The sequence below is a fragment of the Apis cerana genome, linkage group LG7, assembly GCF_029169275.1.
Source record: "Apis cerana isolate GH-2021 linkage group LG7, AcerK_1.0, whole genome shotgun sequence".
Taxonomy (NCBI): domain Eukaryota; kingdom Metazoa; phylum Arthropoda; class Insecta; order Hymenoptera; family Apidae; genus Apis; species Apis cerana.
In genome coordinates, this window is record NC_083858.1 from 8,653,443 (window position 1) to 8,675,396 (window position 21,954).

Here is a 21,954-nt window from a genome sequence, read left to right on the forward strand (position 1 = left end):
TATATCAATATCTGAATATCCATTAATAGTTTTTTTTATTTAAAATCAATTTTTTATCTTCTCATTAGAATTTTTATTTTTTAAAATTTTGTTACCAAAAAATTATTGAAATCAAAAATTGAATAATTGTGTATATTGATAATAATTGAATCATTTAACAAATATATATATATAAATAATTAACCTTGTGACGAATTAATTATAATAAATCGTTTCAAAAATCACATGTTCCTTCGTCGATTGCGGTTCGTCGAGAACACCCGTGCGTATTTTTATTTTTTTTTTTTTTCGCTTTTTTGTTGTTTTTCTCTACAAAAGAAAAAAAAAGAAGATACCTAACCCACCAAGCGAATCGTTACCAATGTTCAACCCCTTGTTCCCCGCTCTCGACCCTTTTTTAATCAAAGTCACGAGCGAGGCCGGGGAGTTTTGTACTAACTTGTCGTGTTTTTTTTTGTTCTTTTTGTTTCTCAAAAAGAAAAAAACATAATAATAAGTAAAATAGAAAAAAAAATATAGAAAAATAGTAGACGAGCGAGTGAAACGAGAAAAGTGATACATGTTTTTGTAGAGAGGCAAAAATTTTTGTCTCGAGTGTATTTGTTGTTTTATAGAACAAAAAGAAATAGATAATTATATAGAGAAGTATAGATATAATTATAATCAGTATAGAAGGAAAGAATTATTAGATGCAACAAATTTAAAATTAAGATTAAAAGTGAGAAATATCGCGGAGGTGGTGCTGAAAATGAGATCGGTTTCAATTTAAAAAAATGGTAAAATGTTTTGTAGAATTGAACTCGTTTAAGGTGGAAAACGAAAAAAATCGAATCGTGTCGAGATTCGACCTATAAAAGCGTAGTCGATTTTCCATCAAGATGCAATTTACGAGAGCGAGACACATGAGACTACGAGCGTCTTTTTGAATGGTCGAATTCGATTCTTTTTGATTGATTTTGGTATTTAATGAGGTGGTGCTTGACACAAGAATCGCTTGAGAATTTTGAGAACGAATCGCTGCGAATTCTCCTCTTTTGCTCCGCTTTGTATATAAATCTCGATGGCGGGAAATTTGAATAATATCGAACTATGGAATCGAAATAAAAAAAAATGTGATGAAAGAAATATGGGTGAAAAGAGAAATTTGGATCTTTTGGAAACGGTACAATGAACACGTAACTCGTTTACTCGTTCGATTTAGCTCGTTCGATGTTCATTATTGAAAAAAAAGGAAAAAAAAGGAAAAAATATGATAAAATATATATATCGTAAAAAAATATATATATAATATATACGTATAAGTATATACATTATTCACATGATGCATTAAATATATTATTATATTAGGAATGATTTGTTAGTTAGTTCTACACTGACGTGATGATGAAGTTTATTTAGTTACACAGCCTACACATAAATAATTTCTCCTTTAACGTTTTACTAATCGATTATTTATTATTGTACAATGGAAAGGCCAATAAAAATCAATGTTTTAAGTACGCACAAGCCTCGTTTGTTGCCGATTCGATCTAGCATTGCATATATTATGTATTAGGATTGATTAAGGGTCTACTGAAATATTTATCATTGATGGCATCTCGAAATTCATAGTTACATATGCATAATCATGTGAGTGAAAATTTGAAATGTTAAACGCAAAAATTAAATTGTAACGAAAAATTGGATTATAAAATTTTTCTAAATATCAAAATTAAAATATATTATTGAAAAAGTATATTATAAATACAATTTTAAGAAAAATGAGGATAAAAAAATGTTTTATGAAATATTTTAAAGATTCGAAATTATTCGAAACAGAAAAAAAGGCGAAAAAAAATTAAATTTGAAAAGAATTTCCCACAAGTGACTTTAATACTCTAAAAAATTACCTCAAACAAAAGAAAATCAATCAACATAGTTAAATTAAAAAAAATTTTCCTTGAAACACATTAAATACCTCAAAAATTATTCCAAAAATAGAAAAATCATTGTATAAATTCAAAAGAATTTTTTATGAAAGATCTTAAATATCCTAAAAATTATCCTAAACAAATGTAAAACAAAAATCAACAAAAAAAAATAAAATCAGAGGAATTTCCTATGCAACACTCTAAACTAAAGAAATCTATCAAATTAACCAAAAATTATATTAAAATCAAAATCGATGAATAGTATATTATCAAAATTAAATATCTCAAAAAAAACATCAACAACAAAATCATCAAACATCCCAAATAAAAAAAAAAAAAGAAAAAAAATCAGAAAAATAATCGCAAAACTCTGAATCAGAAAAGAAAGCCTTTCTCCCGCATAAAAGATTATCGTCTCGGAATGTACGAATGCGCCAGGCTGCGGACAAATATAGGAGCAGCGAATGTAAATTGACTTTTGCAGTCCGCAACGTAATTGCTGCCAGCCACGTTTCCCCGCGTCATAAATTCGTCCGCGTTTTGCTTACGAAATGTGTACCCGAAAACACCGCGGTACACACGGAATGAATCACGGCTCGTAAACCGGCTCACCACCTTGAAAATAATGCGAAACTTTCGTAACGGGGTGGGTGAATCGTTGGATGGAAATCGAGGTGGATAGAAATAGAAACGGGCTGTTCTTAATCAGCGTGACGATCGATCGGACAATGAGTCGCGAGGATTGTTAACGAGCGATCCCCACGGTGCAACACTTGGCAGATTTATACACGGCTAAAATAAGGGAAGAGAAGGAGCCGAAGTGTTGCTACTTTGCTTTGAAACCAAGTCCAGATGCAGGGCTATATTTGACATCGAAAAACGAAAGCAAAATCTGATGAGTTTCGTTCGAGAAAAGTGTAGAAACGTGTGAAGTTTAGAAGTTTAGGCGGTTCGCGAGGTTCTTGGAAGGAGGTTCAAGTTGTTTCAGAGTTGGCCGTGTATATTAAGACGACATTACGGGCCGGGGTAGTATATAACACCTTTCACCAATTCGTTTCTATTTGAGGCGGGAATTTTTGAAAAGAGAATATTAGTAATTGGAATTGAATATTCATGGATGGATAATAATAGTAGATTAAAGATAAAATTAGGAATTTGATAACAAATGTTTGGCACATAATAATTGAAAAATTGAAATTTTATTGGTTCGCATTTATTTTAGGCGGGAAATTTAAAAAGAGAAAATTAAAAATTTGATGAAAAATAATCAGTAGTGGATAATAAAAATCGAGTAATTAAAATTGTGTATTAACATTGAATTTAATAAATTTTCTTGAAATATTTTTTTTTTAAAATAAAATAATAATAGTATAATTTTCATATTGCTTGCAAATTAATCATATATATAATAAAAATAATTATATATTGATTCAAATAAACAATTTGGACATTAAATATATCCAGAATTTTTTAATTCTTTATCAAATATATTTTAAATAAAATTAAATAAAAGATAATTTTAATTACATATATTTCAATTATATCATTTAATCCAATCTATAAAAAAATCTATAATCATGCATAGTTAAATCAATTAGTATTACCAATTATAAATACAGTAATAAATCTAATCTAATCTTAAAATCAATTTTAAAATTAATCAAATAACACAACGAAAGTTAAAAATTTATTATACAATTCTTAAACGATAAAGAAGATCCATTGATTCCAAATTCCATTGTTCTATCTCAATATTTCCCCATTATATTACATAATAAAATAATTTAAAGGAAAAAAAATGTATTCTTCTTAAAGAATCATAGAAAAATCTTTTCCCCGTATAATTTTCATTTTTCTATTCGAGAATCATAGCTGCCTTAAGCCTCAAGAAAAAAAAAAAATTTTCGTCTCCCTCGTTATATGTCATTGCCTGACGCGAGGGATTTCCACCGACGTATACCGCTTATACACTCGTCTTTTACAATCCATGTTTCTGTCTGTACCCGGTATCACCTTTCTCTCTGGTAACTGGTTTAACGAGCGTGAAGAGGTAAACGTATTTTCCTCATCGCTTCTGGTAGTCCGCCTCGTTTCAAAACGGAGGGACGGCGGAGGGTGCACACAGTGCCGTGTGCACACTCGGCTAGGCCCTCTTCTTAGGCTATTTCTGACCACGTGACGTGTATAACATTACCCGGCTATATTTGGTCGCCGATGAAGAACTCGGCGAACATACAGCAAAATTCACGTGGGGTCTAGAATCTTCTTGCTTCGATATCGTGCACACGAGTGCACGATACCACTTTTCGATATTTTGCTCGAGAGACAATTCGATTGGATGGGTTCTTCGTGTCGTATCATTATTGAGCATCATCGAGTGTGATGCGATACGATGCGATCCAACGAATTATTTTATTTCATATTATCATTCGAGATATAGAGGATATATAGTTGTGAGAAGAATTTCAATTTTTTTCTTTGATTGAAATATGAATTATCTAAATGATAGGGTGCAGTGCAACTTATAATTTTGTTCGGTATTGTCATTGCGAATTCATATTTAAATAGATAATGCGACTCTATGATGTATGAGAAAGAGTCGAATTCTATTCTGCGATAAAAATAAATATAATTGGATGATATCTTGCAATTATTTTAAATGATTTTGTTTTGTAACATTATTAAGATAGATACTATTATAATAGCAGAGAAATGCAACACCATTTTTTCGAAGATTAATTTAGTTAGATTTTGTTATTTTAATTTGAAAAATTGAGAAATTACGAATTGATTTAGCTTTTGATTTTTAATAAATAAAATTGTATTATTGCAAAATTTTCTGTTATATTCAATGATAACATGACATTAAATTTCGCTGCTTATTCCTCGATTCCTCGAGTTATTTCATAATAGATTTTATGAAATTATGACAATTAGATGTTACAGTGGATAGTATAAATTAGATGTAGATTAAATGAGGAAATTTTTTTTAAACTTTTAAAGTATGAAAAGATATTTTATAGAAATTTATAGAAAGTGCAGAGTGAAAATAAAATTCAAGGAATATCTAGCAATAATTAGTACCAACTGGAAAATTTATGTAATTGCTTACTTTTTCCTGATGTTTAAATGAAATAAATTTAATGCTATAATATAATTCAAACTTTAACTTTTTTTAATTTCTTTGATGAAACTGAAATTATTATCACTATATTATTATCTAGTAATAACAAATAATGAAAAATAATGAAAAATCCAAACTAGCAATGAATATGTTAAATTAAAAATTGATTTTAAAATAAAAGACGATAATAATATGTTTTTAATACATTTTTTAAAAATATAAATTTATCGTATAGAATAATTTCATAATTTCTTCTCGTTGAAAGCGCAGAATAAAGATTATCCCTGTCTCGAAATTATTCTTAAAGAAAGATTAAAACTGGAGCAGATCCGTAACTCTCCATGATCAACGCGCGTGACCGGAAACAAAGAAGATTCCCTCGCGTTCCATTACGTGAACCAGGCCTGCATCCAGCGCACGATGCTCCGTGTACGGAACAGTGGTATTCTCGTGTTGCCCAGCGCGTTTCAGCCTCGCGAGGAGGATCATCGTCATATTACTTGACCGGTCCTCGCACGACACCGTTACGAACCGACGACCTGATGCAAAATTAGACCGTGAATCCGGTCTGCACAGCCGTTTGATTAATCGCGGGGAGGGTAGGGACGGGTCCATCGTAATGAATCCGCCATCTTCTTCAACGTGCCAAAGTCTCGAAGACGTTCTTTAACTTTGTTCTTAACGTGAGAATTATATCGTTAGATAGCTGGAATTTAATTGTAATTGGTATAATACCAAGAAATTTATGGCGTTATTTGTAATTTTCTTATAGAATTTTTCTTACAATTAAATTGTTATTTATTGTAACTAGTATATATATTTCTACTACTATTCGTATACTATTCGATGAGACGAGGGAAAGGAATATAATGATATATTTGTAATATGATTTGTTTTAAACTTGAAATTGCAAATCGTTTATAAAAATGACGAATGGAATAAGAAATTCTTCTATGCATAGATTATTCTCCTAATCTGATTTTATTTATTTAATCTGTCATATTTACTCGGATCATTTTTATTTAATCTATTTAATATTTGGAAAAGATTCATTTCGTTTAAAATTCATTTTAAGAAAGAAGATGGAACAAAGCGAGGAAAGTAATGGGGGACGTTTCATGAAGAATAAACAATTAATAAATTTCGTTTTAAATAAATGGCGATTACGAATTTTTAAAAAAATCGAATTTTAATAATTATCGATGAGAAATAATCATGGAAAAGGGAGAACAAAAAGAGAAACAATCCCAATATCTTCGTCGATCATAAATAAATGTTAGATTCGGCCTAGCTGGGTAAGAACCAAGAAAATTACATATCGTGCATGAGATTATTTCGAGCGTGTGTGAGTGATCGTGCTATGAGATCAAGGCTGTTAAACCGCTATACGAGAGGTAATTATCGTCCCTCGCTGTGCACTAATGAATTCGAGATGCCGAAATAACCGACTTGACAACAACAGAAGATTGTCGGATGAAATATATAGAGAAATATTTTCTCAAGGATTTCAGAGACCCTTAAGATTTCTATCCACCATAATATTACGTGTCCTGGACAAAATTCTTCTTTGTGTACATGAATTTTTAGATTGTAATGTAAGAGAAATTTTAAAATTTTGTTTATACAAAATGTAATGTAATCGTTAATGAATTTTAAAGAAGAACGGATTCTTATTTGAATAGAAATCAAGTAGAAATTTTTTTCTTTGGAAGAAAAATTCCATTACTTTGATCATAAGAAGCATAAGGCCACGTGTCGAATTTAAAATTCTTTAAAAATAGATTTCTCTTTGTGTACACAAAGAATAAAGATCAAGAAACTGACTATGATATAAGATTTTTCAAAATTATAATTTTTACGAAAAATATATTCTATGCTTATTTGCATTAATTATCATAAAAGAGACAAAACCAAAACGATTCTCTGAAAAATCAATGACATCAGTCTCTTGAATCTGAAACAGATATTTCTCATTCTCGAAACAAATTCCTATTGTACACACGATATTTGATTTTAATCCAGAATCCTTAAAAGAAAAATAAAGTCCCTTCGTTTTATCCTCTGATCTTCGTTCTTCATTTTCCATCTTGTTATTCCAGATATCTTTTCGTATATAAAAACGCATCGTTAGAGAATTCCAGAAATCCATAAATTCCTCATCGTGCATTTTCAAGATTAATTCCTTGAATTCCATTAACGATTCCCCAAAGATTCTAAAACAAATTCCTCTTTACACACAAGTATTCAAATCTAAAATCTTTAAGAACAGAAATACAAATTTTATTCAACAATCCAATATTCTAAAAAATAAATTCCAAAATATCTTTCTCCTACAAAAAAAAATTAATTCAATCTTCCTCATCTCCAATATAATTCTCGAAGAATTCCATAAAAACTAGATTCCTCGTTTCACAAATGTTCAATAGTCATCCCTCCCTCCTCCATAATCACATTGTCTCATTCTCCAAAAGGATTCTCCAAGAAGAACAAATTCCTATTTTTGTTCGAACCACATCATTTACTCTCCTTCATCGACTTATTCGCACGACCTTGAATCAACGACGACCGAACTACCTGAACCGCCATCAAGAAGAAGACAAACTGCCAAACATCTTGTCTGCCGGTCGAGGGGAGGGAGGGGGTGGAGAGAGGGAGAAAAAGAAACGGGCAATGATTCATCCTGTGCGTGCGTGTTCGGGCCCTTCTTTTCCATCTTCCACCCACAGCGGCCAGCCGTTGCTTGATCGTTAACGACTGTTTGCCCGTTCGGCCAGGCGTCGATGGAGGGAGGCAGAAGCCGCCGACGAAGCCGACTATTTCGGCCATCCCAGCTGCCTCAGTGATTCAGATCCGCTAGAAATAATACAGTGGAGCGGGTGTCAGCGCACTCTGGAACACGGGAACGAATTATTTCTGGTTGATCCACGGCCCCTCGATCGCTCCTCGCGTGGCGGCGAGGGAGGCCCTCGATTCACACTCAACAGAGAAACGTCGAGATACACGGTCACAGTGTTGGCCGTCGTCACGGATCGGTCGGCTTATTCCGGCTCCGCTTCCAACTGGCTTCGAGCTGAATCGATGTTAATCCCTTGTTATCGTTACCTCGACTTTGAACTTGTATTTTTTATTATTTTCGACGATACATCGTGAAATATATCGGCTCGATTCTTGCCTCGAGGAATTAACTTTTAGTGGGATGTGATTGGAAGGAATTTTAAAATAGGCAATCGTTTCGAAAAAAGTATTGGAAAAAAATTTTTGTAGTAATAAATAATAAAGATATATACTGTAGAATTTTATCCTAGATAACTTAATCTGTATCTTTAAATATAAGAATACATATTTTTCTATAACTAATAAATTTTTGACAATTGTAAATAGTAATAAAAATTAATAGGAATTTAAATATATAATTATAATATATTATAAATCGATATGTTATATCCCTTGATACACTGTTGAATTAAACATAAATTTTTAGAAATATATATTGTTATATATAAAAGAGATTAGTAGAAATTGAATGAAATTAGTGTAAACGAGGGAAAGAAGAAGGTCAGGGACAACCACGTCTCGCTAAACGTTGATTTTATTTTTATTTCTGTACATGACCACTCCAATCGTATGAATGATTCATCGAATAAATTTCCGTGTGTCATCCGTTAAATCCTAGCGTTATTGTATCATTCCATCCGTCATCACGTGTCAACCAAGAACGAGACTCGGCATAATAAACAACAACCATTGTCTTGCCCACCTATATCATGAATCACTCTCCTAAAAAAAAAAAGAAAAAGAAGAAAAGAATAATCATAATTGTTCTTATCTTGAGCAATTACGTATGAAATGAGTCTCATACCTCAAAAGAAAACGAATCTCAATTGCGAATAATTATTATCACAAGCATATATTATATATATATACATATATCATTCACGAACGATAAATTAAAAATTTAACAAATGCACAAAAAAAAACGAGAACAACCACCACTTATATATTTTCACCCGGCGAGTTTCTCTCTTTTCTTCACTTTTTCACCAAGATTATACAACGTATATCGAACGAAAATTTCAAAATCTCAAAATTCTCGAATGAATTAAAAAAAAAAAACTAGCACACCACCTTCGCGACGCTCGATCCGAGCAAAGAGTTAGATGTGTCCAGTTCAATCGCGGCTGCACTTCGATCGAACCAACTCTCTCTCTCTCTCTCTCTCTCTCTCTCTCTCTCTCTCTCTCTCTCTTTCTCGAGTTCGTCTCGAGAACAAACCGATGCGGTCCGATCGAAGGCAGCCAGCTGTCAACAACACCGAATGTTGATACAACGAAACTACTAATTCACCCTTTGTATCACTGAAACACCGCACGATATTTCTTCGAACGAATTCACCGAACGTTGGATACCTTGGACGGTCGACGATGGCGCGAAAAAACGATGGAAAATTCAGAGAGGACGGACGCATGATTGTGGCGGAGGACAGATTCGATCGTCTCCGGCTTCCAGTGGATGACTATTAAGGCTAGACTAAGCTCGGGGTAGAGAGTGTGCGTGCGTGAGACACGAGAGTCCAACCCCACCAACGTATACTGAAGTCGTCGGCCACTGAAAGTAGCCTCTGCATGCATCATCCCCTCCACGTGTTCGCGTTCGGGTTTTTCATTTTGAGTGGGAAACTGCGTGGCGACCGCCGTCACCTCCTTCTAGAATAATGACCCGCCGCCGGGTTATTAGCGAGCTTGGAATGCTAGACGGTGCTTCCGCGTTGCACCTACTCTTCGTGGAAACGTTGGTGTCTAACAGACGAGAGACGGGACCGAGCACTTGTGTGCTGGAAGCGCTATGCACAGTGATGGGGAAAATAAATTTAATAATTTGAATAAAGTTATTTCAATCGGTTTATTGTTCAAAATATAATTAAAAAAAAAAAGAAACGATCGAGATTATGCGAAAAGCAAATCAATTATAATATATATGAATAAATGTAGTTCAAGCATTTTAATAAGTGATTACGATTAAAATAATTTTAATTAATTACTTTTTCAATGAATCAATGTCCAACTCTGACTGTGCACTTTGTTGGAATGCATTCGTTTCGTTGGAATTTTTGGAAAAGAATTTTTTATTTTTGGTTTCGTTTGATTTGGAGATGGAGAAGGAAGAGTAAATTATTGGAATTTTGATGGTTGAATAATTTTTTTTTTTTGATATTTGTAAAGATTTAGTTAGAGAATCGATGTTGAAAGGGATTTTGGAAGAAGGAAGATATTGATAGGAATGTTGATATGAAAGTTTGAAAAAAAAAAATTGTAAAAAAATTACAGATGTTGGAATTCTGAAGAAAATTTCGAATTGCAAAATTGACTGCTGAAGGACTTCTTAATAATTTTGTAAAAAATTAAGAAGATTAAAAATTTTAAAAAAGAATTCTGCGATTATGACTGAAAGAAACAGTGAATAATTAGAAAATTTGAAATTTGAAATTTGTCAATAAAAGTTATTCAAAGAAGTTTTGAAATAGTTGAAGAAAGTAGAGAATAATTTAAAAATAATTTAGAAAATAACAAAGTTTAATAACAATATCCATGATATGTCAGATCATGGTATTTCAGTATTATATCCAATTGATTTGTAAATTATACTAGAAACGTAATTTATAAAATTAATAATATCCATTCATATAGTTTTATTAATATTTTTTGTTTATTTGGATTAATTCAACACAAAAAACAAAAGAATCTTATTAATTATTCATTCCCATAGGGGAAAGATTGTTTATGGTTAATACAAATAACCCATAAAAAAAAGACAAAAAATTAAAAAAAAATATAGAACTGCAAAAAAGTTTCATTTGGATTCTCCCTAACCGATAACGAATCGTTCGTTTCTTGTTGTGTTTAAAAATAAAGTCACGCGAAGTTTAAGACCAGACCGTATTCCACGATTTCGTTGATATTACGGCAAAGCCTCCTGCTGAGGATGAAAAAGAAATCAAGTAACCATCATGCTTGAACCGACCATTTTCAACGTTTTGAGAATTGGTTAATTCTTCCTTTCGAAAACAACTATGGTCATAAATTCAATCTCTTTTCTTAAAAAAAGAGAAAAAGAAAACGAAACAGAAGAAAAGAAAACAGAAAAAATCATGACATTAAAACAAACAAGTTTCGCGATTTTTTTATGAAATTTATTCGATTCGATATAACTACGATGCTGTAAATTCGTTACGCAAAAGTATAATCTGTTTTGAAATGGAAGATCGTGGAATCAGATGTGATTTATTTTTAAAAATAAATCTCGCTTCATCAAGATTATTATTTCACATCAGAATATTAACAATCCGAATAACTCGGTTTTTCGAAGGCCGATCCGTTGGCGATGTGCCTTGATTTCTCTTTTGCGAGGTCGACTTGGACCTGGTCCATAGGCCATCCAGACGTTGCGAAACGTAAATTTTCAAGTGCATTTACACGCGAATACCAAGGAAAATTTATAAGACCCGGGTTACATTGCCGTATGACCATATTATGATTAATTGAAATTGTGATTTATCCGCAAATTTATTTTGCAAACCGGCCGTGTGTCGTCATTCATTGTTTCTATGTTACAATCAGTCACAAAAGTATCTTCAAATATTGTAATGGGAATTTGCCTATTTTGAAAAATTGGATTTTAATGAAAACTTATTGTTGCACAAAATTACATATATGAAACAATTTATTTCGTATATAAAATTTTCTTTCGAAATATTTTTTAAGAGGTATTAAAATTTGAATATTTCAGATTTCAGATTCAATTTAAAATTTATTATTTTGAAAAAGAAATAAAAAATAATATTTAAGAATCGATTCTTATATAAGGATCGATTTCATCCTTTTATTAAAGTTATTAAACGAATAAAAATGATTCTAATGAATAATATTAGATTTTGATTATTAATTTTATTATTTATTTTATCCAAGATCAAATATTCATCAGTTAAATTATTTATTCATCTCATTTATGTTGCAATTTTATATATAACAAAAATTTCATCGTCTTATAGATTTATTAAATTTAATAATTATTATTATAGTTATGACAAATTTTATATTAAATCATTTATATGTACAAAAATTTTATTAATTTTAATAAAAGCTATTATTATTATTATTTGATTGAAATTTTAACATTTTATCTAATAAATGAAGAAAGAAATAAAGAAAGAGCTTAGATCATTGTGATCTATTTACAGTATTATATTACAATCATATGAAACAAAATTATTGCTGGTTTTGATAATACAATTTATTAGTTGGATTTGTCTGTCAAGACTTCTGTAACTGACTATATGTATCATATTAAAATGAAACATGATTCGTTTCCTGTTTGCAATCTCGGTTGGTCTAATTATTCCATCCTTCCTTCAGACTCGTTCATTTTATTCGAGTTGTACAGTGGCTGTGGTGGTAATAATTAAAAATATCCTCCGCTTGGATGGGCTCTCGTTTGGCATATTATAGCACAAATGACGGCATTGTTCGTGAAATCGAGATACAAGAAGAACACAGAAATTGAAAATAAATCATTTTTGATCGTTTCAATTTTCCATTTCACAGTTCACAAGTTGTGTTTAGCGTAAAATTGTGAACTAGAAAACGTAAACTTTTTATTGTTGGATCCGTAGAGGAATTTTGACATGATTTACGAATGGAAATAAATTTTTTGTTTTTATGCGTATCTAATCCTAATATCGTTTTGCTTGGCACTACAATTTTTGAATTCAATTGAATCGTTATTCGTCCTGTTGATATTTTGAATATTAAATAAGAATTTTTATACAAACGATACGTAATTGTTATAATTGTAATTATGAATACAATATTTTGCATATTCTATGAAATATTAATTAGATGACATATGTATTTATGATTTATGTAATGACATATGTCTATTATTTTTTCTATATGTGATATTTCAAAGTTGAAATAATTTTACTCTATAAAATAATTTTTTAATATTTTTGATTTCTCAGAAAGTTATAGCAAAAAAAAATTAGTTTTAATAAAAGATATTATGGGAGAAATAAAATAATTAAATGATCGATTTGTAATTCTTAATTAATTGAATTTTTTTTGTATGATTTATTATATAGTAAATAATTTAAATATTTATATAACTTTACAAATTGTTTTTACAAAAATCAATTAATATTACAACTTTTAAATCTTTTAACTGTATATATTTACAAAATGATTATTGAAAACCATTATTACGTATTATCAATTAAACTTAAGTATGTATTGCATTAACTTACAATAAAATACAAATAATATAACAAACTAATTTCTATAATTAATTATAAATACATGATTATATCTATAATTAATTAAAGATAATTCGTTACACCATATATTCCACTAGAAACGAATCATTAAATCTTTAAAACGATAATTTAACATACATAATAAATCACTTACCCGATCCACATTTCATTTCGCGTACCAGTCTGCCAGTTTGTTTTTAGCATGATAATCAGATATCTTTTTCCCTCAAACGAGTGATGATTCAACGATTGCCATCCTGAAATGTGATTTAAAATTACTTTGGCGCGTGTGTACCATTGCAGAGAGGAAAGGAGCGTATTACGAGGTTCCTGCTGAGACGGGACCAGGTGTAAAACCATCGACAGATTATGGAAAAGACATTATCCTAGAGCCATTGACTCTAGATGAGAATGGATTGCCACTCGAAAGTTTACCCTTGCAAGGTGACGAATCGTTACCCTGGAGAAGGGGACGGGTTCATCATCGACCTCAACTTGGCGACGTGACACCATGGAGGAAAACGAAACCAAAATCTCGCGATACATCTTTGGATAAGTTGCAAGCTGTGGAAGATCAAGTAAAACCTTGGACAGAGGAAGCGGTAGTGTTGAAGAAAACTCCGCAAGTTCTTCGTGAAATGCCGAGGGAAAAATTAGAGGAAGTCGAGTTAAAACCAACAAAAATTGAGAAGAAAGATATTGCAAGAGCTAGCCTCGAAGCGGTTGATCTGAAACCTGTTGTTAAAGAAATGACAAAAGAAATAAAAACTGAAAAAGAGAAGATCACTCAACTGGATAAGGCTACGGAAGAAGTTTATGTGGAAGAAGAGGACTCTAGATTTGTCAAAACCTCGAAAACAATAGATGAAACTATTCAGAAGAAAAAGGAGAAAGCTAAACCTTGGACCGAAGAGAAGGTTACGTTAAAGAAATCGAAACTTGATAGGAAGGAAATTCCTAGAGAGACTTTAGAGACTGTGGAATTGAAACCTTCAAAGATTATTAAGAAGGAAGTCGAGAAAGTTACTTTGGAGAAGGTGGATTTGAAATCTGTTCCTACAGTGATTGAGAAGATGACTGAGGAAACGATTTTGAAGAGTGAATATTTTGAACAAGAGGACACATCGGTGTTAGATGTGACTAAGATTGAAGAAGTGAAAAAAATAAAGAAAGAGAAGATAGAAGAAAAAATGGAAGAAGCGAAACCTTGGACTGAAGAGAAAATCACTTTGAAGAAATCTAAACCAATAAAAAAAGAGATTGAAAAAGAAACTATAGAAACTGTGGAACTAAAACCATCGAAGATTGAAAAATTACCTGATCGAAAACCAAGTTTAGAGAAAGTGGATTTGAAACCTGTTCCAACGGCAGTGACTGAGAAAATCACCGAGAAAAAGATCACTGAAAAATCTAAATATTTTGAAGAAGAGGATACTGCTTTGTTAGAGGTATCAAAGACTGAAGAACTAAAGAAAGTGAAGAAAGACAAGGTTGAAGAAAAACCGGAAGAGAAGCCTAAACTTTGGACTGAAGAAAAAGTCACATTGAAGAAGGCTAAGCCTGTAAAAAAACAAGTTGAAAAGGAGACGATAGAAACAGTTGAATTGAAACCATCGAAAATAACGAAAACTTCAATTCCAAAAGAAAGTTTAGAAACGGTGGATCTTAAAGCTGTCAAGAAGGAAACAGAGAAAATGATGAAAGAAATCGTGCAGAAGACTGATTATATGGAACAAGAAGATACGACATTGCTCGATATTTCCAAGGATACGCAAGTGAAGAAAACAAGGAAAGAATCGATCTCAGTGGAAAAAGAACAAACTAAACCTTGGACGGAAGAGAAAATAACATTAAAGAAAGCCAAACCTGAAAAGAAAGAAATATCGAAAGAAACGTTAGAGACTGTACAATTAAAACCATTCAAGCCAGAAAAGGCAGATATAGAAAAATCGAGTCTCGAAGAGATAGATTTGAAATCTATTCCTAAGAAAGAAATTCCTAAAAAACCTGAGGGAAAAGAGATAGTTATTGAAGAAGATGACACAACTCTTCTTCAGGTCACCAAAGATACTGAAAGTACTGTCAAGATTGATAAAAAAGTGAAGAAAAAGGAAGAAATTGAAAGAAAAATTTCGGAAACTAGATCTTGGATTGAAGAGAAAATAACTTTGAAGAAAGCTAAAGTCGAGCAAAAAGAAGTTCGAAGGGAAAGTTTGGAAGAAGTAATTTTGAAACCAACTAAAACAGAAAAAAGAGAAATAAAGAAAGAAATATTGGAAAAGGTAGATTTGCAAAAAGTGACTGATAAGACTCAATTCGTAGAGAAAGAAGATACAAAAGTCTTGAAAATAGACAGAGAAGAAAAGATCCAGGAAGACAAAATAGCGACTTGGAGAAAAGAAAAGAAACTAAAGGAACAGGTACCATATCACGAAGAAGAAGATAAAATGATATTGGACGTAGAGAAAGATATCGAATTCACGCAGAAACAGAAGGAAGTGCCAGTACCTTGGGCCAGAGGTAAGAAAAAACTCGCAGAAAAAGTTCCTTATCATGAAGGAGAGGATACTATTCTTCTTGACGTTGAAAAGACTGAAAAGATGACTGAGAAACAAGAGCAGGAAGAAGTGCCGGTTCCATGGACACGAGGAAAGAGAGCAAAGGAAGAAACACCAGATGTTCCACAGAAAGTGGAAGAAAAGCCAGTAGAGGAAGAAGAAAAATTAGAGACGATGCAAGTTCCATGGCTTCGAGATAAGAAGGTGACAAAGAAGATACCGGAAAAGAAAGAGAAACCGGCTGAGGATATCAAATCTGTCACGTTGAAACCGGTCAGACGCGAACATATGCCAGAAGAAAAGCAAAAATTAGAAGAGATAACATTGAAGCCTGTCAAACGCATTCCACGTGAAGAAGAAGAGAAAGAGAAAGTGCAATTAAAACCCATTCCAAAATCCAAGGCTGAAGAGAAACCACGTGCAGAAGTGACGTTGAAATCATTCCAAAAACCGAAACAGGAAGAAGAGAAATCAAAGAAACCAGAATTGAAACCATTCGAGAAATCTAAACCTGAAGTACCAGAAGAAGAAAAAGTACAGTTAAAACCATTCAAACAAGAAAAACCGGAAGAAAAGTCAACTGTAATCCCACAAAAACTTTCGGAAAAACCACAAGAAAAAGAAATAAAGGAAACTGAAGAAATATCATGGCGCAGAAAACCAAAGAAACCATCGATTCCTGAAGAAACACTTGTTGAAAAAGTAGGAGAAAAGATTGTGGAGGAAAAAGTAATCAAAAAGGAAAAAGAAACGATCGAAGATTTCAAATCAATAGCTTTGAAACCAGTTAAACGAGAGAAAAAACCTGAAGAACGGGAAGATAAGGAAGAAATCATATTAAAATCAGCGAAACATATTCCTAAAGAGAAAGAAAGCACTGAGGAAATTAAATTGAAACCGGTAGAAAAATTAAAACCAGAGAAGAAGATCGAAGAGAAAGAAGAGAAACCTTTAAAACCGATCGAACAAGAAAAACCAATTGAATTAGAATTGCCTTGGCGACGTGACAAAAGGAAACCTATCGAACAAAAAATTACTGAAATCCCAATTGAAGAAAAAAAAGTGGAAGAAGAACAAGCGGAAGTTAGTTGGCGAAAACCACAGGAAAAAGTGATAAAGGAAATACAAAAAGAAAAAGTAGAAGATTTTACAGCAGTTAAATTGAAACCAGCAAGAAAAGAAAAAGGACTGGATGAAAAGATAGAAAAAGAAGAAGTAGTATTGAAACCGATTGAGAAAATACCAAAAGAGGAAGAAACAATTGAAGGAGTGACACTTAAACCAACAAAATTGGAGAAACCAGAAACATTCGAAAATGGTGAAATTCTTGAAGAAAAAACTGAGTTGCCATGGCGACGTGGTAAAAAATCAATAAAGAAATTAGCAAAGGAAGAACCGAAACCCGAACAATTACTAAAACTTGAAGAAGAAGTACCTAAAAGAATCGAGGAACAAATAATATTTAAACGTGAGGATGAGACACCCGAGGAAAAAGAAATACCAGAGATTAAATTAAAACCAGTTAAACACATAGAAAAACCAAAAGAAGAGAAGCCTGAAGAAGTAAAATTAAAACCTGTAAAACGACTTCCTAAGGAAGAAGAGGAAAAAGAAGTGGTAACGGTGAAACCAATAAAGAAAGAAAAACCAGAAGAAGAGAAACCCGAGGAAGTGAAATTGAAACCTGTAAAACGACTTCCTAAGGAAGAAGAGGAAAAAGAAGTGATAACTCTGAAACCAATAAAGAAAGAAAAACCAGAAGAAGAGAAATCCGAGGAAGTGAAATTGAAACCTGTAAAACGACTTCCTAAAGAAGAAGAGGAAAAAGAAGTGGTAACTCTGAAACCAATAAAGAAAGAAAAACCAGAAGAAGAGAAACCCGAGGAAGTGAAATTGAAACCTGTAAAACGACTTCCTAAGGAAGAAGAGGAAAAAGAAGTGGTAACTCTGAAACCAATAAAGAAAGAAAAACCAGAAGAAGAGAAACCCGAGGAAGTGAAATTGAAACCTGTAAAACGACTTCCTAAGGAAAAAGAGGAAAAAGAAGTGGTAACTCTGAAACCAATAAAGAAAGAAAAACCAGAAGAAGAGAAACCCGAGGAAGTGAAATTGAAACCTGTAAAACGACTTCCTAAAGAAGAAGAGGAAAAAGAAATGGTAACTCTGAAACCAATAAAGAAAGAAAAACCAGAAGAGGAGAAACCCGAGGAAGTGAAATTGAAACCTGTAAAACGACTTCCTAAGGAAGAAGAGGAAAAAGAAGTGGTAACTCTGAAACCAATAAAGAAAGAAAAACCAGAAGAAGAGAAACCCGAGGAAGTGAAATTGAAACCTGTAAAACAACTTCCTAAGGAAAAAGAAGAAAAAGAAGTGGTAAGTCTGAAACCAATAAAGAAAGAAAAACCAGAAGAAGAGAAATCCGAGGAAGTGATATTGAAACCTGTAAGACGACTTCCTAAGGAAGAAGAGGAAAAAGAAGTAGTAACTCTGAAACCAATAAAGAAAGAAAAACCAGAAGAAGAGAAACCCGAGGAAGTGAAATTGAAACCTGTAAAACGACTTCCTAAGGAAGAAGAGGAAAAAGAAGTGGTAACTCTGAAACCAATAAAGAAAGAAAAACCAGAAGAAGAGAAACCCGAGGAAGTGAAATTGAAACCTGTAAAACGACTTCCTAAGGAAAAAGAGGAAAAAGAAGTGGTAACTCTGAAACCAATAAAGAAAGAAAAACCAGAAGAAGAGAAACCCGAGGAAGTGAAATTGAAACCTGTAAAACGACTTCCTAAAGAAGAAGAGGAAAAAGAAATGGTAACTCTGAAACCAATAAAGAAAGAAAAACCAGAAGAGGAGAAACCCGAGGAAGTGAAATTGAAACCTGTAAAACGACTTCCTAAGGAAGAAGAGGAAAAAGAAGTGGTAACTCTGAAACCAATAAAGAAAGAAAAGCCAGAAGAAGAGAAACCCGAGGAAGTGAAATTGAAACCTGTAAAACAACTTCCTAAGGAAAAAGAAGAAAAAGAAGTGGTAACTCTGAAACCAATAAAGAAAGAAAAACCAGAAGAAGAGAAATCCGAGGAAGTGATATTGAAACCTGTAAGACGACTTCCTAAGGAAGAAGAGAAAAAAGAAGTGGTAACTCTGAAACCAATAACGAAAGAAAAACTAGAAGAAGAGAAACCCGAAGAAGTCAAATTGAAACCTGTGAAACATATAGAAAAATCAATAGAAGAAAAATCAGAGGAAATTATATTGAAACCTGTCAAGCGTCTGTCAAAAGAAGAAGAAGAAAAAGAGGAAGTAATTTTGAAACCGGTAAAGAAAGAAAAGCCAGAAGAAGAGAAAGCTGAGGAAGTTAAATTAAAGCCAGTTAAACGTCCTAAAAAACTAAAAGAGGAGAAACCGGAAGAAGTGAAATTAGAACCAGTTCCAAAACCTGTTTCTGAAAAAGTTGAAGAAAAACCCGAAGACGAGGAGGAAAAAATATTACCATGGCGTCGTGGCAAGAAAACGAAGAAAATCGTCGATTTCCGAGAAGAAGTTACAGTGGTACCAATCGATCAAGAGAAAGTGATTACAGAGGTACACGAAGAAGAGACAAAAATCGTGGAGCAAAAAATGGAGGCTAAAAATATTGTCCAAATGGAGGTAAAAGAAATCAAAGAGGAAAAACGGGAAGAAACTGCACTTCCGTGGAGAAGACCGATAAAAGAAGTAAAAGAAATCATCGAAGAAAAAGTTGTAGTTGAAGAAATTAAACCTAAAACGGTACTGAAGGAAGATAAAGCTATTGAAGACGTCACTGAAACATCGGAAATCTCTTGGAGAAAAAGGCGAAAACCGAAGAAACCGGAAGAAGAGAAAGAAGTAGTTGAATTGAAACCAGTCGAGAAACACGAGGAATTCATAGAAAGAATAGAAGAAATCGTTCTCAAACCTGTCAAAAAAGAGAAAGTACCCGAAGAAGTCAAGAAAGATGAAATTCGTCTGAAACCTGTTCCCAAAAAACCACAAGAAGAAGAAGTACCCGAAAAAGTGACTTTGAAACCTGTCAAGAAAGAGAAACTCGAGGAAAAACCTAAGAAGGAAGAAATATCAGAATTGAAACCGGTAAAATTAGAAAAACCAAAGAAACTTGAAGAAGAGATAGAAGAAGAAAAAGTGACTGAAATGTTATGGAGGAAACCTAAAAAGAAACCTGAAGAGGTACCTGTACCTGTAGAAAAAGAAGTTTCCGCGCAGGAAGTTCAAGTGATCGAAGCAACTAAATTAGAAAAGATTGTTGAAGATGTAGTCGAGGTTGAGAAGAAAAAAGTCCAAGTCGAGGATCGTAGGAGGAAACACAAGCAACGTACGCAAGTCGAGATATCTATCACGGATAAAGATAAGAAAATTGCACCGAGATTTATTCAGAAACTTCAACCCGTTATCGCGCAACCTGAAACAACTGCGAAATTCACGTGTACAGTATTTGGCAATCCATTCCCCGAAATTACCTGGTACAGAAACGAGCAGGAGCTTCATGCGAGTGAAAAATACATAATGATCATCTACGAAACGACCGCATCGTTGGAGATAACGAAAGTGAAGGAAGAGGATGCTGGAATGTATTCTTGCAGAGCGTCGAATCCGGCTGGAGTAGCTACATCCACCGTCAATCTCGTGATATTTGGTACTAGATCTATGTATTGTGACGTCTGTGTGATCGTTTTCAATCTTTTTTTAACGTTTTTTAAATTTATTATATTTTAGGAAGATGTTTAAATGTTGTTTTTTTTGCGTTTGCGTGTTTTCTTTTTTATTACAGGATAGGATTTTATATACTTCATATCGGCACTTTAAAATTAAAGATTTTCAAGTGTCAAAATTGCACGCCTCACAAAAAAATTAATCTTTATTGATAATTGTTTTCCAGTTTCAATTGTAAATAAAAATAATTCCCAGCTACTCGCAACAATATTATAATCAAAATAATAAACTGTAATCCCAAGTACAAGAATACATTTTGCACGAAGTTTTATAGTGTCAAGTATTCCCCCATAATTGGCATAAACTTACCATAACGTTTTCTTTCTCTGCAGAAAAAGAAGAAGAGGGCATAGCGCCACATTTCGCGACACCGATAAAGCCTCTCATGGTGGAGGAACATAAACCAGCTCTGCTCGAGTGCATCGTCATCGGCACACCGATGCCAGAAGTGAAGTGGTACCGTGGGGAAGAAGAGCTGAAACCAGAAAAGGACAGAGAGATCACGTTCAATCCGGAAACTGGGGAGGCAAAGTTGCACATATTGGAGCCAACCGAGGAAGATGAGACAATATATCGCGTACGAGCTGTGAACAAATTTGGACGCGCCGAATGTAGAGCGAATCTGGTCATTAGTAATGTAGTGAGGGTGAGCAAACCGGAAGTTCTGAGGGCGCCAAAGATCACTAGACCTCTGCCAGCTTTGGTTGCCGAGTTTGGAAAATCTTTGACGTTGTCCGCTGATTTCGAGAGCAAACCTACACCAGAAGTGAAATGGTACCGCAACGGAGCCGAGATCGTACCGTCTGACAAGCGTGTAATTAAGATTTACGAAAACACGACGGAGTTGTACATTCCTGAAGTAACGAAGAAAGATGGAGGAAAGTATGAGGTCCGAGTGGAAAATCCTGTAGGTGAGGCGAGAAGCTCTGGTTCTGTGACGGTGAAGGAACGAGAGGACAAGACGGACGAGGTGAAAGCACCGAGATTTATCGAGCCGCTGCAACCACAAATTGTAACTGAGGGAGAAGTCGTGATCATGGAAACACGTGTCGATTCCTATCCGGCAGCCTCTTTCCAATGGTTCCACGATACTCGTCCTCTGGAGGTATTCCAAATTTTCTTTTCATTGATAAATTTTTTTTACTTCTTGATATTCTTATTATTTACAAAATTTTTATATACCTACAACAGTAGTTCATTAGAGTTTATTTATTTTATTTACAACAACACTTTTATAAATTTACAAAAATGTTGTATAATCAAATAACGAAAAATTTTTTTTAATATCAATGTACAAGATATCAATGTACAAAC

The 21,954-nt window shown here is 33.1% G+C and overlaps 1 protein-coding gene and 1 long non-coding RNA gene across 2 annotated transcripts in view; one reads left to right on the forward strand and one right to left on the reverse strand.

Annotated features, from left to right (window-relative positions):
* Positions 1-21,954, forward strand: part of LOC107993146 (titin) — a 207,009-nt gene that overhangs the window by 131,775 nt on the left and 53,280 nt on the right. Inside the window, 2 exon segments of the mRNA XM_062077058.1 lie at positions 13,643-20,563; positions 20,973-21,745. Coding sequence (XP_061933042.1) covers positions 13,643-20,563; positions 20,973-21,745 — 7,694 coding nt within the window.
* On the reverse strand, positions 270-21,071 carry LOC114576903 (uncharacterized). Its single transcript, XR_009830528.1, has 4 exons — positions 20,950-21,071; positions 9,441-13,596; positions 7,369-8,811; positions 270-7,247 (listed from the first exon to the last, which is right to left on the reverse strand). It is a non-coding gene; the product is annotated as an uncharacterized LOC114576903 (long non-coding RNA).